General features: G+C 43.4%; 2 protein-coding genes across 5 annotated transcripts in view; one reads left to right on the top strand and one right to left on the bottom strand.

Annotated features, from left to right (window-relative positions):
- The window catches only part of bmpr1bb (bone morphogenetic protein receptor, type IBb), a 36,455-nt gene extending 34,278 nt beyond the window's left edge, over positions 1–2,177 (top strand). The window contains exons 14-15 of the transcript XR_001966175.1: positions 1,492–1,637; positions 2,097–2,177. The gene's annotated coding sequence lies outside the window, so the exon portion shown is untranslated. The remainder of the gene's footprint in view (positions 1–1,491; positions 1,638–2,096) is intronic.
- The window catches only part of unc5cb (unc-5 netrin receptor Cb), a 77,171-nt gene continuing 64,596 nt past the window's right edge, over positions 1,636–14,210 (bottom strand). Inside the window, exons 8-17 of one of the 4 annotated variants that reach the window (XM_018753215.1) lie at positions 12,616–12,672; positions 10,415–10,603; positions 9,632–9,979; positions 8,441–8,528; positions 7,766–7,934; positions 5,886–6,119; positions 4,812–4,961; positions 3,912–4,076; positions 2,089–2,267; positions 1,636–1,831 (exon numbers count right to left, since the gene is read on the bottom strand). In XM_018753215.1, coding sequence (XP_018608731.1) covers positions 1,672–1,831; positions 2,089–2,267; positions 3,912–4,076; positions 4,812–4,961; positions 5,886–6,119; positions 7,766–7,934; positions 8,441–8,528; positions 9,632–9,979; positions 10,415–10,603; positions 12,616–12,672 — 1,739 coding nt within the window. In that variant the 3' untranslated portion in view covers positions 1,636–1,671. The remainder of the gene's footprint in view (positions 1,832–2,088; positions 2,268–3,911; positions 4,077–4,811; positions 4,962–5,885; positions 6,120–7,765; positions 7,935–8,440; positions 8,529–9,631; positions 9,980–10,414; positions 10,604–12,615; positions 12,673–14,210) is intronic. The other 3 variants (XM_018753222.1, XM_018753228.1, XM_018753236.1) reach the window with 3 other exon arrangements.

The following is a 14,210-nucleotide window of genomic DNA, read 5'->3' as shown; positions in this document are numbered from 1 at the left end:
AGCTGTTGTTAGTGTGGCCTGTACGTTATCTGTGGACACCAGTGCAGAGGTGGACAGGCTCTCCGTGCACCTTCGACTCCTGGACCTTGTAGGACAGATTAGTTGGGTCAGCCTTCGTGGCCAGACGCGGCTGCTGTGACGTGAGCTAAACATTTCACATAGGAAACCACTGAAGACAATTATAAATACTTACGAATAAGCAAGACACAAATTACTACAATGGGCATCTGTGAAAAGCCAACAGTTTTTCTGCAGGACAAGGTCAGTGTTATTTATAAATATAATTTATTACTTGTTTAAAAATGATTTATTACACTTTGTACAGAAACCTGACAGAAATGTAGGCATTTGCAGGTCACGTCTGATGCGTACACTGGAGCGGCACACAAACAGTACTGATCGGCTGGACCTTCCAGTGCGGTGCTAGCTCTCTTCTGCCAGTTACATTGTGTATAAAGGATTCCAAGTTTGCATAGAGACCTTTAGAAAATGTGACTTTACAAGAAATAATTATGTAAAACCTTTAGTGCTGCACTACCTACCTGCACAGCTCCTAGACAACACAGTTCTCCTTTAATTTAATTTGTTTGTCTTGTTAATATGAACATGCATTCTTTCCGTAAGAAATCAAATACACATCAAACCCATCCAGTCCAAAGGTGGGGTTATGATGGAAATGGATTGAAGAACCAGACTAAGTAGGCCTGCCCAATCCTCTCCTTAGCTTCTGTATTTACACTGTTAATACTGTGAAACTCCCTTCTGACACATGGAAAATCCCATTAATACATCTTACAAGTGAATGACTCTGAGTTCTGAAAGAGCTCAAAAGCTGCGGAATGTAACAATGGCACAGAATGATAAATTAGGCTACATCGTGACTTCTGGTCCTGTTTTTTTTGGTGATGGAATGATCTACAGGGGTACATCATATAAAATTCTCTTATGAAATGTAAAGGAAAATCCTTTATAAATGTTAAAAAAAAAAAAAAAAAAGTTATATTACAATGGAATTCGGTGCATATTTACAGAATCGTCTAGTGGCAGATGATTTCCCTATGTCCATCCAGTGCTATCATAATTGACAATATTAAAAAGAATGCAAAAATACTGTGTGATAATGTCAATTTAAACATGAGAGCATAATATTTTTAAATGGAAATATTTCTATATATAGTTTTAAACCTAAGACACTGGCTGCAATGAAAACATGGACTGTTATGGCGCAGGTGGGTAGCAATACTGTAGCATACAGGAGATGCTTCATTTGGTTTTCCATCATAAACCTGAACCCACAGCCACTTGGCACCCTCCACAAGTGGAAAAATCTGAAGTAGAAGGCCATCCACAAATATGGATATCAAAATATAGCGTTTCCTAAGAAACTTTCAAGAAAAAGATGTCAAGGATTTTGTGTGTGTGTATGTGTACCGAAAGGTTAGCAAGAAGTGACTTTTTTTAATTGATGGTTGTCAGCTTTTCTGTCAACAGGGGTGGAACGTGGCGGTTCTGCCACTGTTGAAGACGATCAGTTGTCGGCTGAAGATCAGGTCACCTTGATGCCAACAAAATGGTGTAGAGGCCTCTTTCAGCATACATGCAGGACGATGGCAGCAGCTTGCGGAATTGCTTTGTAGGTGAGAATCCTTGGACACACGTCCTAGAGGTGCGTCAGTGCTCTACTGCTGAGGGCACAATGTTGTCGTTTCGTCCCATTTCCTCTAGTACAGCAGCCAGCTGGTTCAGGTTCCCGTCTGGAAAGTGCTGAGCCTCCCACAGGTCCAGGATCACACCCGTAGGGCTCGATTTGGTGGCAAAGTAGTTCAGGTACCTGGAGAGCAAATGCAGGAGAGAAAGAGGAAAGATGATTACTTTGCCATTGCAGCTGTGTACCAGTGAGTCAACGGCTGGTGGAACTGCAGAACCACCACATAAAAACCTTTTCAGATGGGTACATCCCAACTCGCAGCAGTAATAGCTCTTTGTTGAACACAAACCCAGTTGTTTATGCAAGATCAAGCCACTGCATTTGTGACTGGCGTACTCTTTGATCATTAATTTCTCAATTTATCCTCTGTTTTTCCTCACCTGTCCAGGTTAAGTTTGTGTGCCAGCATCCTCCAGTCATTGCCCCGCATCTGAGGGGCGTCCAGGCTGCTGCACAGCTTCTGGCGGATAGGGAGTGGAATACGGAAGGCAGTGGGGCCCACTAATGTGGTGATACTGCTGGCTGGATCCAGGAGTGATGTGTCAATGCTTTGGGTGTCCTGTGGAGAACCAGACAAGGGAATCCTTAACTTTGTCTACGCACATACACACACTGAACAGGAACAGAATGGAAAACGATCGCCACGCTTCTTGGAGCTCACGTACAGTACGAGGTCATACAATGCACTATGGAGAATGTTATTTAATAACTAATTAATAAACACTGAAGACAAGAGTAACGCAGACTGGCTGAAACTGCTTGTCCCAAGTGGGGTGGGTCACAGCAAGCTGGGGCTTAACCCGGCAACACAGGGTGCAAGGCTGGAGGGGGAGGGGACAGACCCAGGACGGGACGCTAGTCCATTGCAAGGCACCCCAAGCAGGACTCGAACCCTGGACCCACCAGACAGCAGGACCTGGCCAAACGCGCTGCGCCACCGCAACCTCACAAAACTAACAGACTACACAAAAAGTATATACAGGCTTCCTTCGCACGGAAAGTGCAGTTTGTTCCCGAAGATCTTCTTTAGAGTCCAACTCTTTATAACCACACACACACAACATTTTCTGAACCACTTGTCCCATATGGGGTCGCGGGGAACCGGAGCCAACCCGGCAATACAGGGCGTAAGGCCAGAGGGGGAGGGGACACACCCAGGACGGGACGCCAGTCCGTCGCAAGGCACCCCAAGCGGGACTCGAACCCCAGACCCACTGGAGAGCAGGACCCGGTCCGACCCACTGCACCACCGCACCCCCTTCTTTATAACAAATTAAATGGGAAAAATAGTGTTCCTGAGCTGCAGAAGGTTCACCCATTTTTTTCCCTCACCAAAGGTAAAAACTCCTGTCTCATCTTTTAAAATACAGAGAAAATTTGAGTGAATAAGTGTGTGTGATTTCTTGACCACTGACTGGCATTCATTGTACAGGGAGTACCCTGCATATACGCTCTGGACCATTGGATAAGCAGTTATTTGTAATGGATGGATTCTATTGTTCTTTTCTTGTAATTTTTAAAAACCTGGTATTTATTGCAGTATTAGCCTATATATCTTTATTTCAATGCAGTTTGAAAAACCAGGCCACACTCATAATTAGTGAAATCACTTGTAGCATCTGTAACCTCTCTCACCTATTCATAAAAGATCTTTTGCAATCAAAGAAAAGACAAATCACACACAATCATTTGCAGTGATATTGCCCTTCATGAGAATTGTTTTATCACTCAAGTTTTACAGAAGGCTTTCCCTTTTGGTCTAGGGTTCATGACTATTACAAATTATAAGTCACAAAATTTCTCAGGAGATGCTTATGAAGTGGCAGCTCTCTGACAACCGCCATGAGCCGGAGAAGTCATACCTTGTGTGGGGAATTGTGTTCACCTTGTGTGATGCTCAGCATCACAAAGGCATATATAACTGTTGTTGACTGTTCTAGAAGGTGCTTCTAGTAAGTAAGTGAGAGTTGACAGGTCTTTATGTGAAATGGGGGTAAAAATTACATTCAGCTATCAATCTGAATTCTTGTAAAAGTTGCCTTTGTTATAGGGGTGATTTGTGTAAAAAAACAAAATATAGCACTACTACAAAGTTACCATACAGAATTAGCTCACAAGGGGAGCATCAGGTGACCTTCCACTGTCACTGATGACAACCTGAAAGCATGGTGCAGCAACAGTAGGCAGAAGGACAGCTGCTCACCTCTGACAAAGTAGTATTGAGCTGGAAGATCTGGCCTTCTCCTTCCACCTGCCGCACGCACAGTTTGCAGGCGAGTTCAGTCGTGCTGCTGCTGAAGCGCTCCAGAGTGAAGGTACAATGCAGGCTGCGCTGGGAGCAGCTCCATACCTGGGAGAAAGGCAGCTCCTGGAGCGGAGCCACACAAGTATCAAAAGCATGCCTTATTCGGATGTGTTCAGCAAGTGAGCTCCAAAGCCTACACCTAGCCTGCTGTCATATAGCTCCACCAGCCAGCTTGGGCAGATCACACACGTACATCAACACCCGCCCTGTAGACTAAGGAGCTGTATAGTTGAGTGGCCAGGTCTAAAACCATTCATATTCACTGAGTGACATGAAGTTTGACAGGTGATGATTTCACAGATCAGCAAATTTGGTTCCAAGCTAAATTATTATGAACTCACTGGCCACTTTATCAGATATGTTAAAGGAGAATGGCCAGATTTGTTTAAATTTTTTTAAGCAGATAATGTATATGAGTAGCAGGATAAAGAATTGATAGCATATAGAAAGGTATTTGTGACAAATGATGTAATGTAAATCTATGGAGTGGATGAGAGATCCAGAGAGGAGTCTTAAAGATGTATTCAAAGACATTTCTTCATGGTTGAGAGGGACTCAACAGTTCTGAATGAAAGAGGGAGGTCATCCCACCATACTGGAATGGTCAATGTTGCCATAAAATTTGCTGAAACTATGTGAAGCTGTCATGGAGAAAGAACAGTGTTTTATATCTAGCACTTTGTTGCTGAATTCATGCCGTCCTCTAGGCAAAGCAAAGCTCCACTTACAGTACAGGCAAGGTGGACCTAATAAAATGGTGGGTGACTGAATTTTACTACCTTTTCCATTTATCTATACCTGGTACTTGGCAAGTAGCTTGCTCTTCCACAGTGCATGCGGAATGTCATGGATAGAAAGCCGAAGGTTGTGGCTGCTGTCCTTGAAGGTCAAGGTCTTTGGTTCATCCAGCAGCTTCCCTCCCATCTGCTTCTCCATTTGCAGGACCTCCTAGGAGTGGTTTGAATAAATATATTGTGTAACTACACCACGAAATTCACCCTTCACAGAACAGCACATCAAATGTGTTTGGTACGGCATGCTACAGGTGCTGCAAGTACTGTACGAATGCAGTAGGTACATTACTAACCCTACATACAGAAACTAAGATTATGTAATCGATAATTACTCATACTAAAAACTAGGCATAACTATGCAGCATTCATGAACTGACATGTCATTTGAAATATAACCAAATCAGTAGTAAACACATACAAGATATAGCCCATATTAGCACATTTTCATAAGTCTATAGATTCAACAAAGCCTCTTTTAACACCAATCATTTTATTTTGCGAGACCTGACACTGAATGAATATTCACTCAGAAGTGTGACGCACATGGCCCTTGTATGCATATTTTGAAAAAAATAGACTTGCTGAGGAAATGAACTAACTGACAAAGTCAGAAATAGAAACATACTGTTCTCCCATTTACCTGGCAAACTTAATGAAGCCCATTCAATAAAAAGTGCCAGAGAAAAAAGAACTGGCTTCAGTTGTAAAATAACCCACTTAAGGGAATCTTTTCATTGCCATGTCCACATACATTTACTCATTTAGCTGATGCTCTTCTCCAAAGCAACCTACAATGTTAAGGTTACCATTATTACAAACATACCATTACTTACCCATTTAAACAACTGGATAATTTTAGTGGAGCAATTTAGAGTAAGTACCTTGTTGAAGGTACTTACTGGTACAGCTGCAAATTGAACCTGTGACCTTTGGATCCAAAGGCAGAAGCTCTAACCAGTACACTACCAGCTGTGCTATATGGTTGCTAAGTTTGTAGGAAAGTAACTTGTTGGTTATAACTGTATCTGCACAATGCTGTATATTGGTTTATTGGTGATAAACCTAACGGGACCATTACCTTGAGGGCATCCTGGGTGTCGTCCAGACAGTAGACCCGGATGTGGTATTCCAGGATGGTGCTGGTAAGAGGCCCGAAAACAGCCAGTTTGAGGCGCTTGGCTGTAGCCTTGCTGACAGCCTGGCCCAGCAGGCAGTAGGTTCCCAGAGTCTCTGTCAGAATGTGGCAAGCCTCTGCATCCATCTGGATATAGCACGGTGTAGTAAAGTTCTCCTTTCCCACCACCACCATGTCCTGGGGACAGACCACACCCACACACACACACAGAGACAGACAGAGTGTCATGGAGCTCTTCAGCTCAGGTAAAGAGTGTGGATGGACCTCTTTACCTTGGGAGAGTGTGGACAGACAAAAAATGTGAGGAGTGGAGATATCACCTCTAGAGCCCAGTCCACAGCAGAGAGCTCCTTTTGGGGACGAGTACAGCCACACTGGGACATATTGTTTTAATATAAAGTCACATGCTAATTTTGTTCTGCCATCTTTTTAATTGCAGAGATGTTCTGTGAGCCATTTATTCCATTCAAACTCCAGTCATGGCATCAGGCAGCTAAGTACACACTGTGCGAAGTGAAACAGCACCAGCTCCAGGCTTCTTCAGGAAGTCTTTGTGCTGTAACACAGCCTGTCAGCTGTGTGGGGGTGGGGGGAGCGATATAGGTTATGTGCGCAAAATCGATAGTACTGCCAACACTGCAACAGAAAGCTAATCTATGGAGGTAATATAAACCTACCATCCATCTCCAGAGGATACTGCTGTGCACAGCACTGGCAGCTATAAGCCATAATCAGTTGTTATGTTTTTGTATAATCGGTATTGCTCCGCATCCTTTCTTAGTTTGTGCAGAATTTGTCACAGTGAGAAAAACACAGTTCCATAACTGTGAATTACTGCTGCGCTCTCATCTTCTGTCTGCATTTTGAAGCTTTTGCAAAAGAGGTTCATGACAAGTTTGAGGAGCAAAAACTTCCAGGCTGACAGCTTGAGACAAGGTCACACTTTTTTTTTTTTAACTGCACAGTGAACATCTCATGAAGCTCGGGGGAGGTGGGTAGAGGCTCTTAACTCTGTTGCCAGGGTGCTGGATGTGACGGCAGCTTAGTTTACAGAACCAATTTCTTGCATCATGTCCAGGATGGAAAGGAGCACCTGCTGAGTCTGACCTTCTGTCTGGGACTCAGTTCAGAACCCACTGAAGAGCTCTTAGACCGAAGAACCAGAGCATCCACTTCTTTTTGTGAGTTGGAATATCAGGCCTGGCTGGCAGTAGCAATTTCCAGCACGCACTTAAAGTGGAAACTGGACATCATGGCTGGCTCTCAGGCCGCACGGACAGCCAGGTGTGTGTGGTGTGAGCTGCACTGTGCAGCAGTTCCATGGGAGTTATGGCAGAGCAGCTTGTGTGCTGCTGTATCGGTAATCATTGCCGTTACAGACAGTACCAGAAGGGAGGGCAGTTGGGAACATGTTTACAGCGACGCCTGGAGGCGCACAGATCATCAACGCTGTTCACATCCTGCTGACAGAGAAGCTGCCCTGCACACACCAGCTGGACCTGTGCCTTGCTGAGCCTGGGGGGGCATGTAAAATGTGTTCCTTGGTAACTGTTTGTGGGCAATCAATATCTTTAATTGACTTTCTTTTCTGTTCACTGAACCACACCAGAAGTTTGTGGTTTTCTTGATCCCTCCAGCTGAGCTCATAAATCAGTGCTCATAACTCTTACTAATATTCAGACACACATATGTACACAAACATACACAACTCCGAAGCAGTACTTGGATCCACAGACCTTGGGAAGGCTACAAGAGACTAATTTCCGACTAGGCCAGAGGTCCCAACACTCTTGGTAGGGTTTGAGTTGCTGGAAGGAACTCACCTCCCACTGACCCTGGGACACCTGGTTCTTCAGCTGGATGTGCCAGTCTTGACTGAAAGCCTCTGCACAGTGGTGCATGGTGAGAACGACAGGGCGGGTCAGGAGGGCACCTAGGGGCCCGCAGCTCACCACTGGACTCAGGATCGTCTGTGTGCCTTCTACTGAGGGTCTGTGTGGAGCAGCACGATCGATACATTCATCTCCGCACAGGCCAGCATAGTTTCACACTGCAGTGAATGCTGGTCCAAATTACACTGAAGAGCACTGAGGTCCAGCAGTTCAAATATAAAGAACAGCCACAAGCTGGTCATTTAGTGTCTTTTATCACTGAATTCAACAAAGAATCAGTTTGTTAGTTCATTTCTATTTCTTTAAGAGACAACCCCCCTTCTCCTAATGTAATGTGTTACATCAGGGAAACATCTGAATGTTTATCAGACAGTCCTCCCATCTAGATCCTAGATCCTTCATTCCAGATACTGGAAGGTGACATATGAGTAGTAAGAACATGGAAAAAACTAAATAAATTACTTGTTATACATTTCAATAACTTCTTGTTGAACCGATGAAGGGTGCAGTTGGTTTGAAAACTTCCAAGACACGGTGACCCAACAAGACCTGCAGCAGTGATGCAGGATGTGAGAATGACATTTGCTGAAAAGCCGTATGTATTACCTCATGGCCTCCTTCCTGTGGACCGTAACAAACATCTCATACACCCTGCCTTGAGGGATAGCTCCTGCTGGCACCAGCAAACTCACTCCTGTAGAATGAAAAGTGATGTGAAAAAGGGAAACATTACAATTAGTAAGCAAAAAAAAAGAAAGAAGAAATTTAACGTTTTTCAAGTTTGTGCAGAATCCCTTTGTCAATTATCAGCTATCTTTCTCGTGAATGCTGTTTGGTCTCATTCTCCTGCTTTTCAGTCGGTGATGTGGTGAGTGCTTTACCTCCCAGCTCTGTGTGTGTGTGTGTGTGTGTGTGTGTGTGTATACACATATATATCCTACTGCGTCCTGCTCTCTGCTGGAGCAAACCTGAGTCCCCTGTGCTGTGTCATTGTGTGTGTACAGTCTGCAGAGGAATGGACCTCAGGGAGCTCTGGTTCTTCATCAAGACTAGTTTTCCTTTCTGTTTCTTCAAGGAATGACGGCTGTGCTCTGAAAGATGTGCTACTGCTACAAGTCTATAATAGTGGAATCCCACAGGCTACAATGCTGTAAGAATCACCGCTTTTCAAACTGATCAGCAGAGCACAGAAATCCATTTACAGGTGGAATTACGGCACTTTTTAAAGCGCTCTAAGTTTAATTTGCTGGAGACACTTTACCCACAGTGTACCCAGCTGCACGGGGAAATGCAGGCAATTACTGCACCACCACAGCTAGGTTTCTCATGATGCAGCTTGCCTATTCAGGCCAGCTCAGCTTCTCTGTTCCTCAGCCAGAGTACAGAAGCAGCCACCTGCGTCGTCGGGGCACCGTGGCTGAGCTGTGCACTCCGTCCGTGACAGTTACGTGGAGAGAGTTCTGATCTGCATCCAGCACAAGATTATCCTTAAAAATATTCTGCTCCTGAATAACTCATGAAGGACTTCTCTGCACAGCTCATAACGACAGGCAGGTTATCTGGGAGTGCAGGGGTTCGACTGTGATCAGCAGTACTGAAAAAAGATGCATGCTGTGCTGTCACATTTACCATCCCTTGACCTTGGAGCTCCTAATGGCTGCATTAGAGGGGTTTCTGCACTTGTGACTGAACTGCATATGTGCAGCAAGAACCACTGTTATTAAAGTGTCACAAAGACTACAGTCTCTCTCGCTGACACAAGCTCACACATGCTTCATAGCCGTCCACAATGCCAACCTGAGTTGGGCACAATGAGATGTCCTCCCAGTGAGTTGAAGGACCCTAGGGCGGTGCAGGAGGGGTCGCCGGTTCGAGCCAGGCTTTGGTTACGGAGATTCATGGTCTCGGCATCCAGAAGCGCATGTGTGGGCTTCGGGGAAAACTTGGAACTCAAGTCAGAGAACTCCTCCTGTGGTGTGACCAGGCCAGATGAATTGTAAACCTTTATTTTCAGGTTGGGCAGAGGGTCAAGCAGTGGCGAGGTGGTCATGGGAATCTTGTCCGACACATCATGGAGTGCGTATACAGGGCTGCGGTACATGGCTGCTGCCGAAGTTAGGTCTGGGGGAGCTGTCAGAAGCTCTGCTGCAGGAGGCGAGAGAGATGTAAGGCACTTAGACCATAACGCCATTACAGTCATTGTACATCGCATATGGAGAAATTGAATCAAAGGGTTGTGTCCGAGCATACAAATTACAGCATAGGGTTGTTTCACATCCTTCTGAACTGCTTGAGTTGTAAAGGACCTTATTACACTGCTAATGAGCCTAACAAGCACCAAATTACTACGTGGCCATCAGCGTTGTGCTTCACACACTTCTTTCTGTTGCTGCTCATCATCATATTAGGGACCAGTTCAGGAATTGCTGCTATCTATCTCTCTAGGATATCTGGTAAAATGTAAACTCCTTCAAGCACCAGCAGGTGCTCCTGCTCCTACTTCAGTGTGCTCTGGTTTCCACCACTCCGTGTCTTAGAGTTACTGCTAAGAGGATCAGGTGGTCCACAGCCTCTGCTCACCTGTTCGAGTTGTCTTGATGCTGACTGGCTGAAATCCTCCATTGAGGGCAGAAGAGTCGATGTTGGAGTCAAAGTCACGGTGGGTCTTGCGGTACACAAAGAGTGCCACAATGACAGAAATGACGAGGCACATGATGACAGCAATGACAATGCCCACGTAGAGTGCCATGTCGTCTGTGCTGGGGGCAGCTGGAGGGAGGTGGAAAGGCTGAGGTAAAGAGCAGGCCCAACCACAGGCCCTTACCTGCTTACTGGACATCTAGATCAGGAGAAGGTGTCACCTTCAACACTGAGATCACTCTGAAGGATATTAATATGGAAGAGCAGCCATTATGCTAGGTGGAGGTGGTTAGTTGTGAATATAATAGTTAGAAAATTGTTAACTTTGAGGCATACATTAAAGGCAAGATTCTTGCAGTACAGACACCTGAAACGTCTGGCAGGCAAGTAGAAAATAACGCTTGGATATTGTGTGCGCGCACACACATGCATACATGTAGAGCTTCTTTTCAATATGTCCAATTAATTTAAATTTCATTTTGGTTTCAATTAAATTCACATTTTTTTTTTTTTGCTCCAGTATGTTTAATTTAATCTTATATGAAAAGACTTTCAAGTCTAGTTTTCATAACCAGTGCACTGCTTCCCAAACCACAAATCCAAATGATAGAAAACTTTAATTAAAGAAAATGCTGGTGCAGGTGCACTCTAACATTCAAACCCAGAGAGCAAATTGGAGAAAAATGGAATACTGTAACAACTGCAGAGCTCCTGCATGATCACAGGGCTGGAAAAAAAAAAGAATTTCTACTGCTATTCTCCAACTTAGAAAGAGATGTTTCAGTTTATTTCTCTTGCCATTTCGATAATAACCTGTTTTCCTGCCCGTTCCTTATTCATGGGAACAGAAATAATATAGTGATTCTGGTAAACAATCAGTATACTAACACGGCTGCCATTCCTTACAGCCAAATGTTGCCGTCCCGGAAAATCGCACTGACGTGTTGCAGCATGTTCATGGCTTTCAGTAAGGTCCTGCTGTGTCAGAGGACTAACAGTGCAAAAATACTGGTTTAACTGAGTCCATGTAAGAGTCAACTGAAAGACAGCCATTGTCCGACAAATGGTTACAGCAGCTGGGATGCCCAGAGATATCTGGCTGTTACCACACAACAGCCGGGGTACAGAACACTTACTAAGTTACGGACAACAATCTTACAAAATAGAGTCTGAGAGCATGGCTCAATTGTACAGTTCAGTTGCAGTGTTGCAGTGCACCCAAGAATCAACAGGGTATAGAAATGTTACAGTGTTAACTGCATATATGTTTTAAACTATAAATCAGGCACACAATAAATTTCTCCTTCTCGAAGATGCAATGCTATTCGCTGGTGGTGTATAGGTGCTTGATGCAATTAAAGGCAGGAAAATAGAAAGAAAAATCCAGAATACAGAAAAGAAAACATAACACAATTCTGGATTGAAAAAAAAAGTTTAAAAGTAATAGTAAATAAAGAAAAATTTTAAATGACTCATATTTAGTCTAAGCACCTGCAAATAATTTTCACCGAGAAGCCACCAGAGGGCAGCATTAACTACAAGTGTACATTCATCCATTCTTCATAAAGAGGTCATTGCCAGGATCACCCACAATCTTGACAATACACTTGACATTTGGAACATGAATTGAGAAATGACTTTTCAAAAGCTGGGCTACAGTATAAATTGTGCAACATCACACCCTGGTCCCTCAGTCTGTGAGCTATCCCCCACCCCATGCCTCCACCGTATTGGACCAGAAACTGACACATTGGTGATACTGGGTCTGAGATTTCCCTTGGTTCGATCATGTTGAAATCCCACCCAAACTGAATATTTATATTGAAAATATATGGGAAAACTTAGAGAATACAATCTAAATGTGTCCTTTTGCACTCAGTCAATCACGCACTGCAGTAATGTCTGTAGCTGCAGACAGAGCTGAATTCTTTCCTGAGAGGTCACTGCTGTGTGGTAGAACCATGGTGAGAAACAGCTGCATCAGCTGCAAGTTCTAAGATCAACCACCAAGAAACAGCAAGACCCCAGGGAACAGGAAACGCGCAGGAAACAAAAAGAAACTAGAAGCAGAATGGGAATTCAAAGGAACAGAGATGCCAATGGCACAAAGACAGAAACAAATGAGCAATTAAACAACTCACATGGAAGTCCAATATCACTCTTGGCTTTAGGCTCAGTGGACATCTGATAAAATGAACCTTTAAGAGAAGGAAGGCAGGCGAGATGAAATACTCAAAACAAAAAGGAATTAACAATTGCATGAATTACAATTGTGTACAAAAAATCTTCTTGATTAAACCTACTTGTACTTATTTGCAGATAAATTTGGGACCTCTGTCCATCTACTGGAAAGATGTTAAAGCTTCATTAGCAGTAATGACAAAATAAAACTGATTCATTTGCAATGATCAACAGTCCTAGGTCAGCTGGATAACAGTGCTTACACACTATTGGCTGAAAAGTGGCCTCTTCTCCCTGTAACTACTGAGATTTTAGCACAAGAAAGCTCCTCTCTCTCTGTGATGAAATACAAGCTTACAGGACTACGGAACATGCAACGATCCAAGAAAAATGGGATTTCTCCGCAGCTATTCTCTTTTTAAATCATAACCCTAACTCCTCTCTTGATGACGTTATGGTACGTAGACTAACTACTCTTAGATATTTGGCAAAGAAATGGCATATTGTCTCTATCTGTATGCCGTTGTGACCCTCTGCTGTTTATTAAACCAATAAAAAAAAGCTCCTCTCTTGTGAACCAGCGAGCTATGCTCTATCTCGTCCAAAGTCTTTTCTATAATGTGTCTATATGTGTGTGCCTGTGAGCATACATTCAAGTACTGGGTCAACATTTGTACCAAGCTACATCCTGTACCTGCAGGTGTACTCAAGTAGCAGGAAACATTGCTATTACCATAGGGGAAAAAAGAATGGCACAATGAGCACTGAGCAGGATCACACAAAATTTAAAACCACACATATACATTGCATACAACAAGTATGCCTGAAACACAAAAACAACAAACTGCACAAGACAAAAAGCAGTCGCCCAAATAGAGAGGGACCCTAAGTGCTGCACGGACAGCCAGTGACATATCACAGGAAACTTAATGGGCTGATCGATGGCTGCATTCAGAAAATCAACTCTGAAAGACATGGAGCTGGAAGAACCATCTTGGAGAAGTGAAACTAACACAGTCTGATAGCCATCACACTTATGCATTTAATATGTCTATTAAAAATGTCTTTATCCATTGTATCTTTGTGTGCCTGTCTGTTTGTGTAAATCAATACTTGAAGAAAATGCCATCTGTCTTGAGTTTCCAAAGCTCATGTATAATCTACTGCACAGAGCAGAAATAAAACTGCAAAGGTCAAATGTATTTCAGAGTCTTCTTTTTTCACTAAAACTTTTGGTAAGAAATCAAGAGCTGCCCAAAATCATGTAATGGCTATTGGCGATCCTCAAAACAGCTCATTTTCAGTTTAATATTTGAACATCGAAAAGCAAATAAGTATCAGTACAATATAAATTGCAAAAAAATTGAGATTTGTCAGTTTTATTTATATGTAAAGAATGCTCTGATAAATCTAGGAAACTACAAAAGATACCAAACTAAAGAAATGAATAAGTGAAAGGAACACAGTTACTGAAAACTGACTAATACATGAGCTCTTGGACAGAGAATATGAAAAAATATTGCTGGCTTCAGGGACTTCAAAGTTACAGACTGCA

This window comes from Scleropages formosus, chromosome 6 (genome assembly GCF_900964775.1).
Source record: "Scleropages formosus chromosome 6, fSclFor1.1, whole genome shotgun sequence".
NCBI lineage: Eukaryota > Metazoa > Chordata > Actinopteri > Osteoglossiformes > Osteoglossidae > Scleropages > Scleropages formosus.
This window is presented reverse-complemented; position numbering and strand designations above follow the sequence as displayed.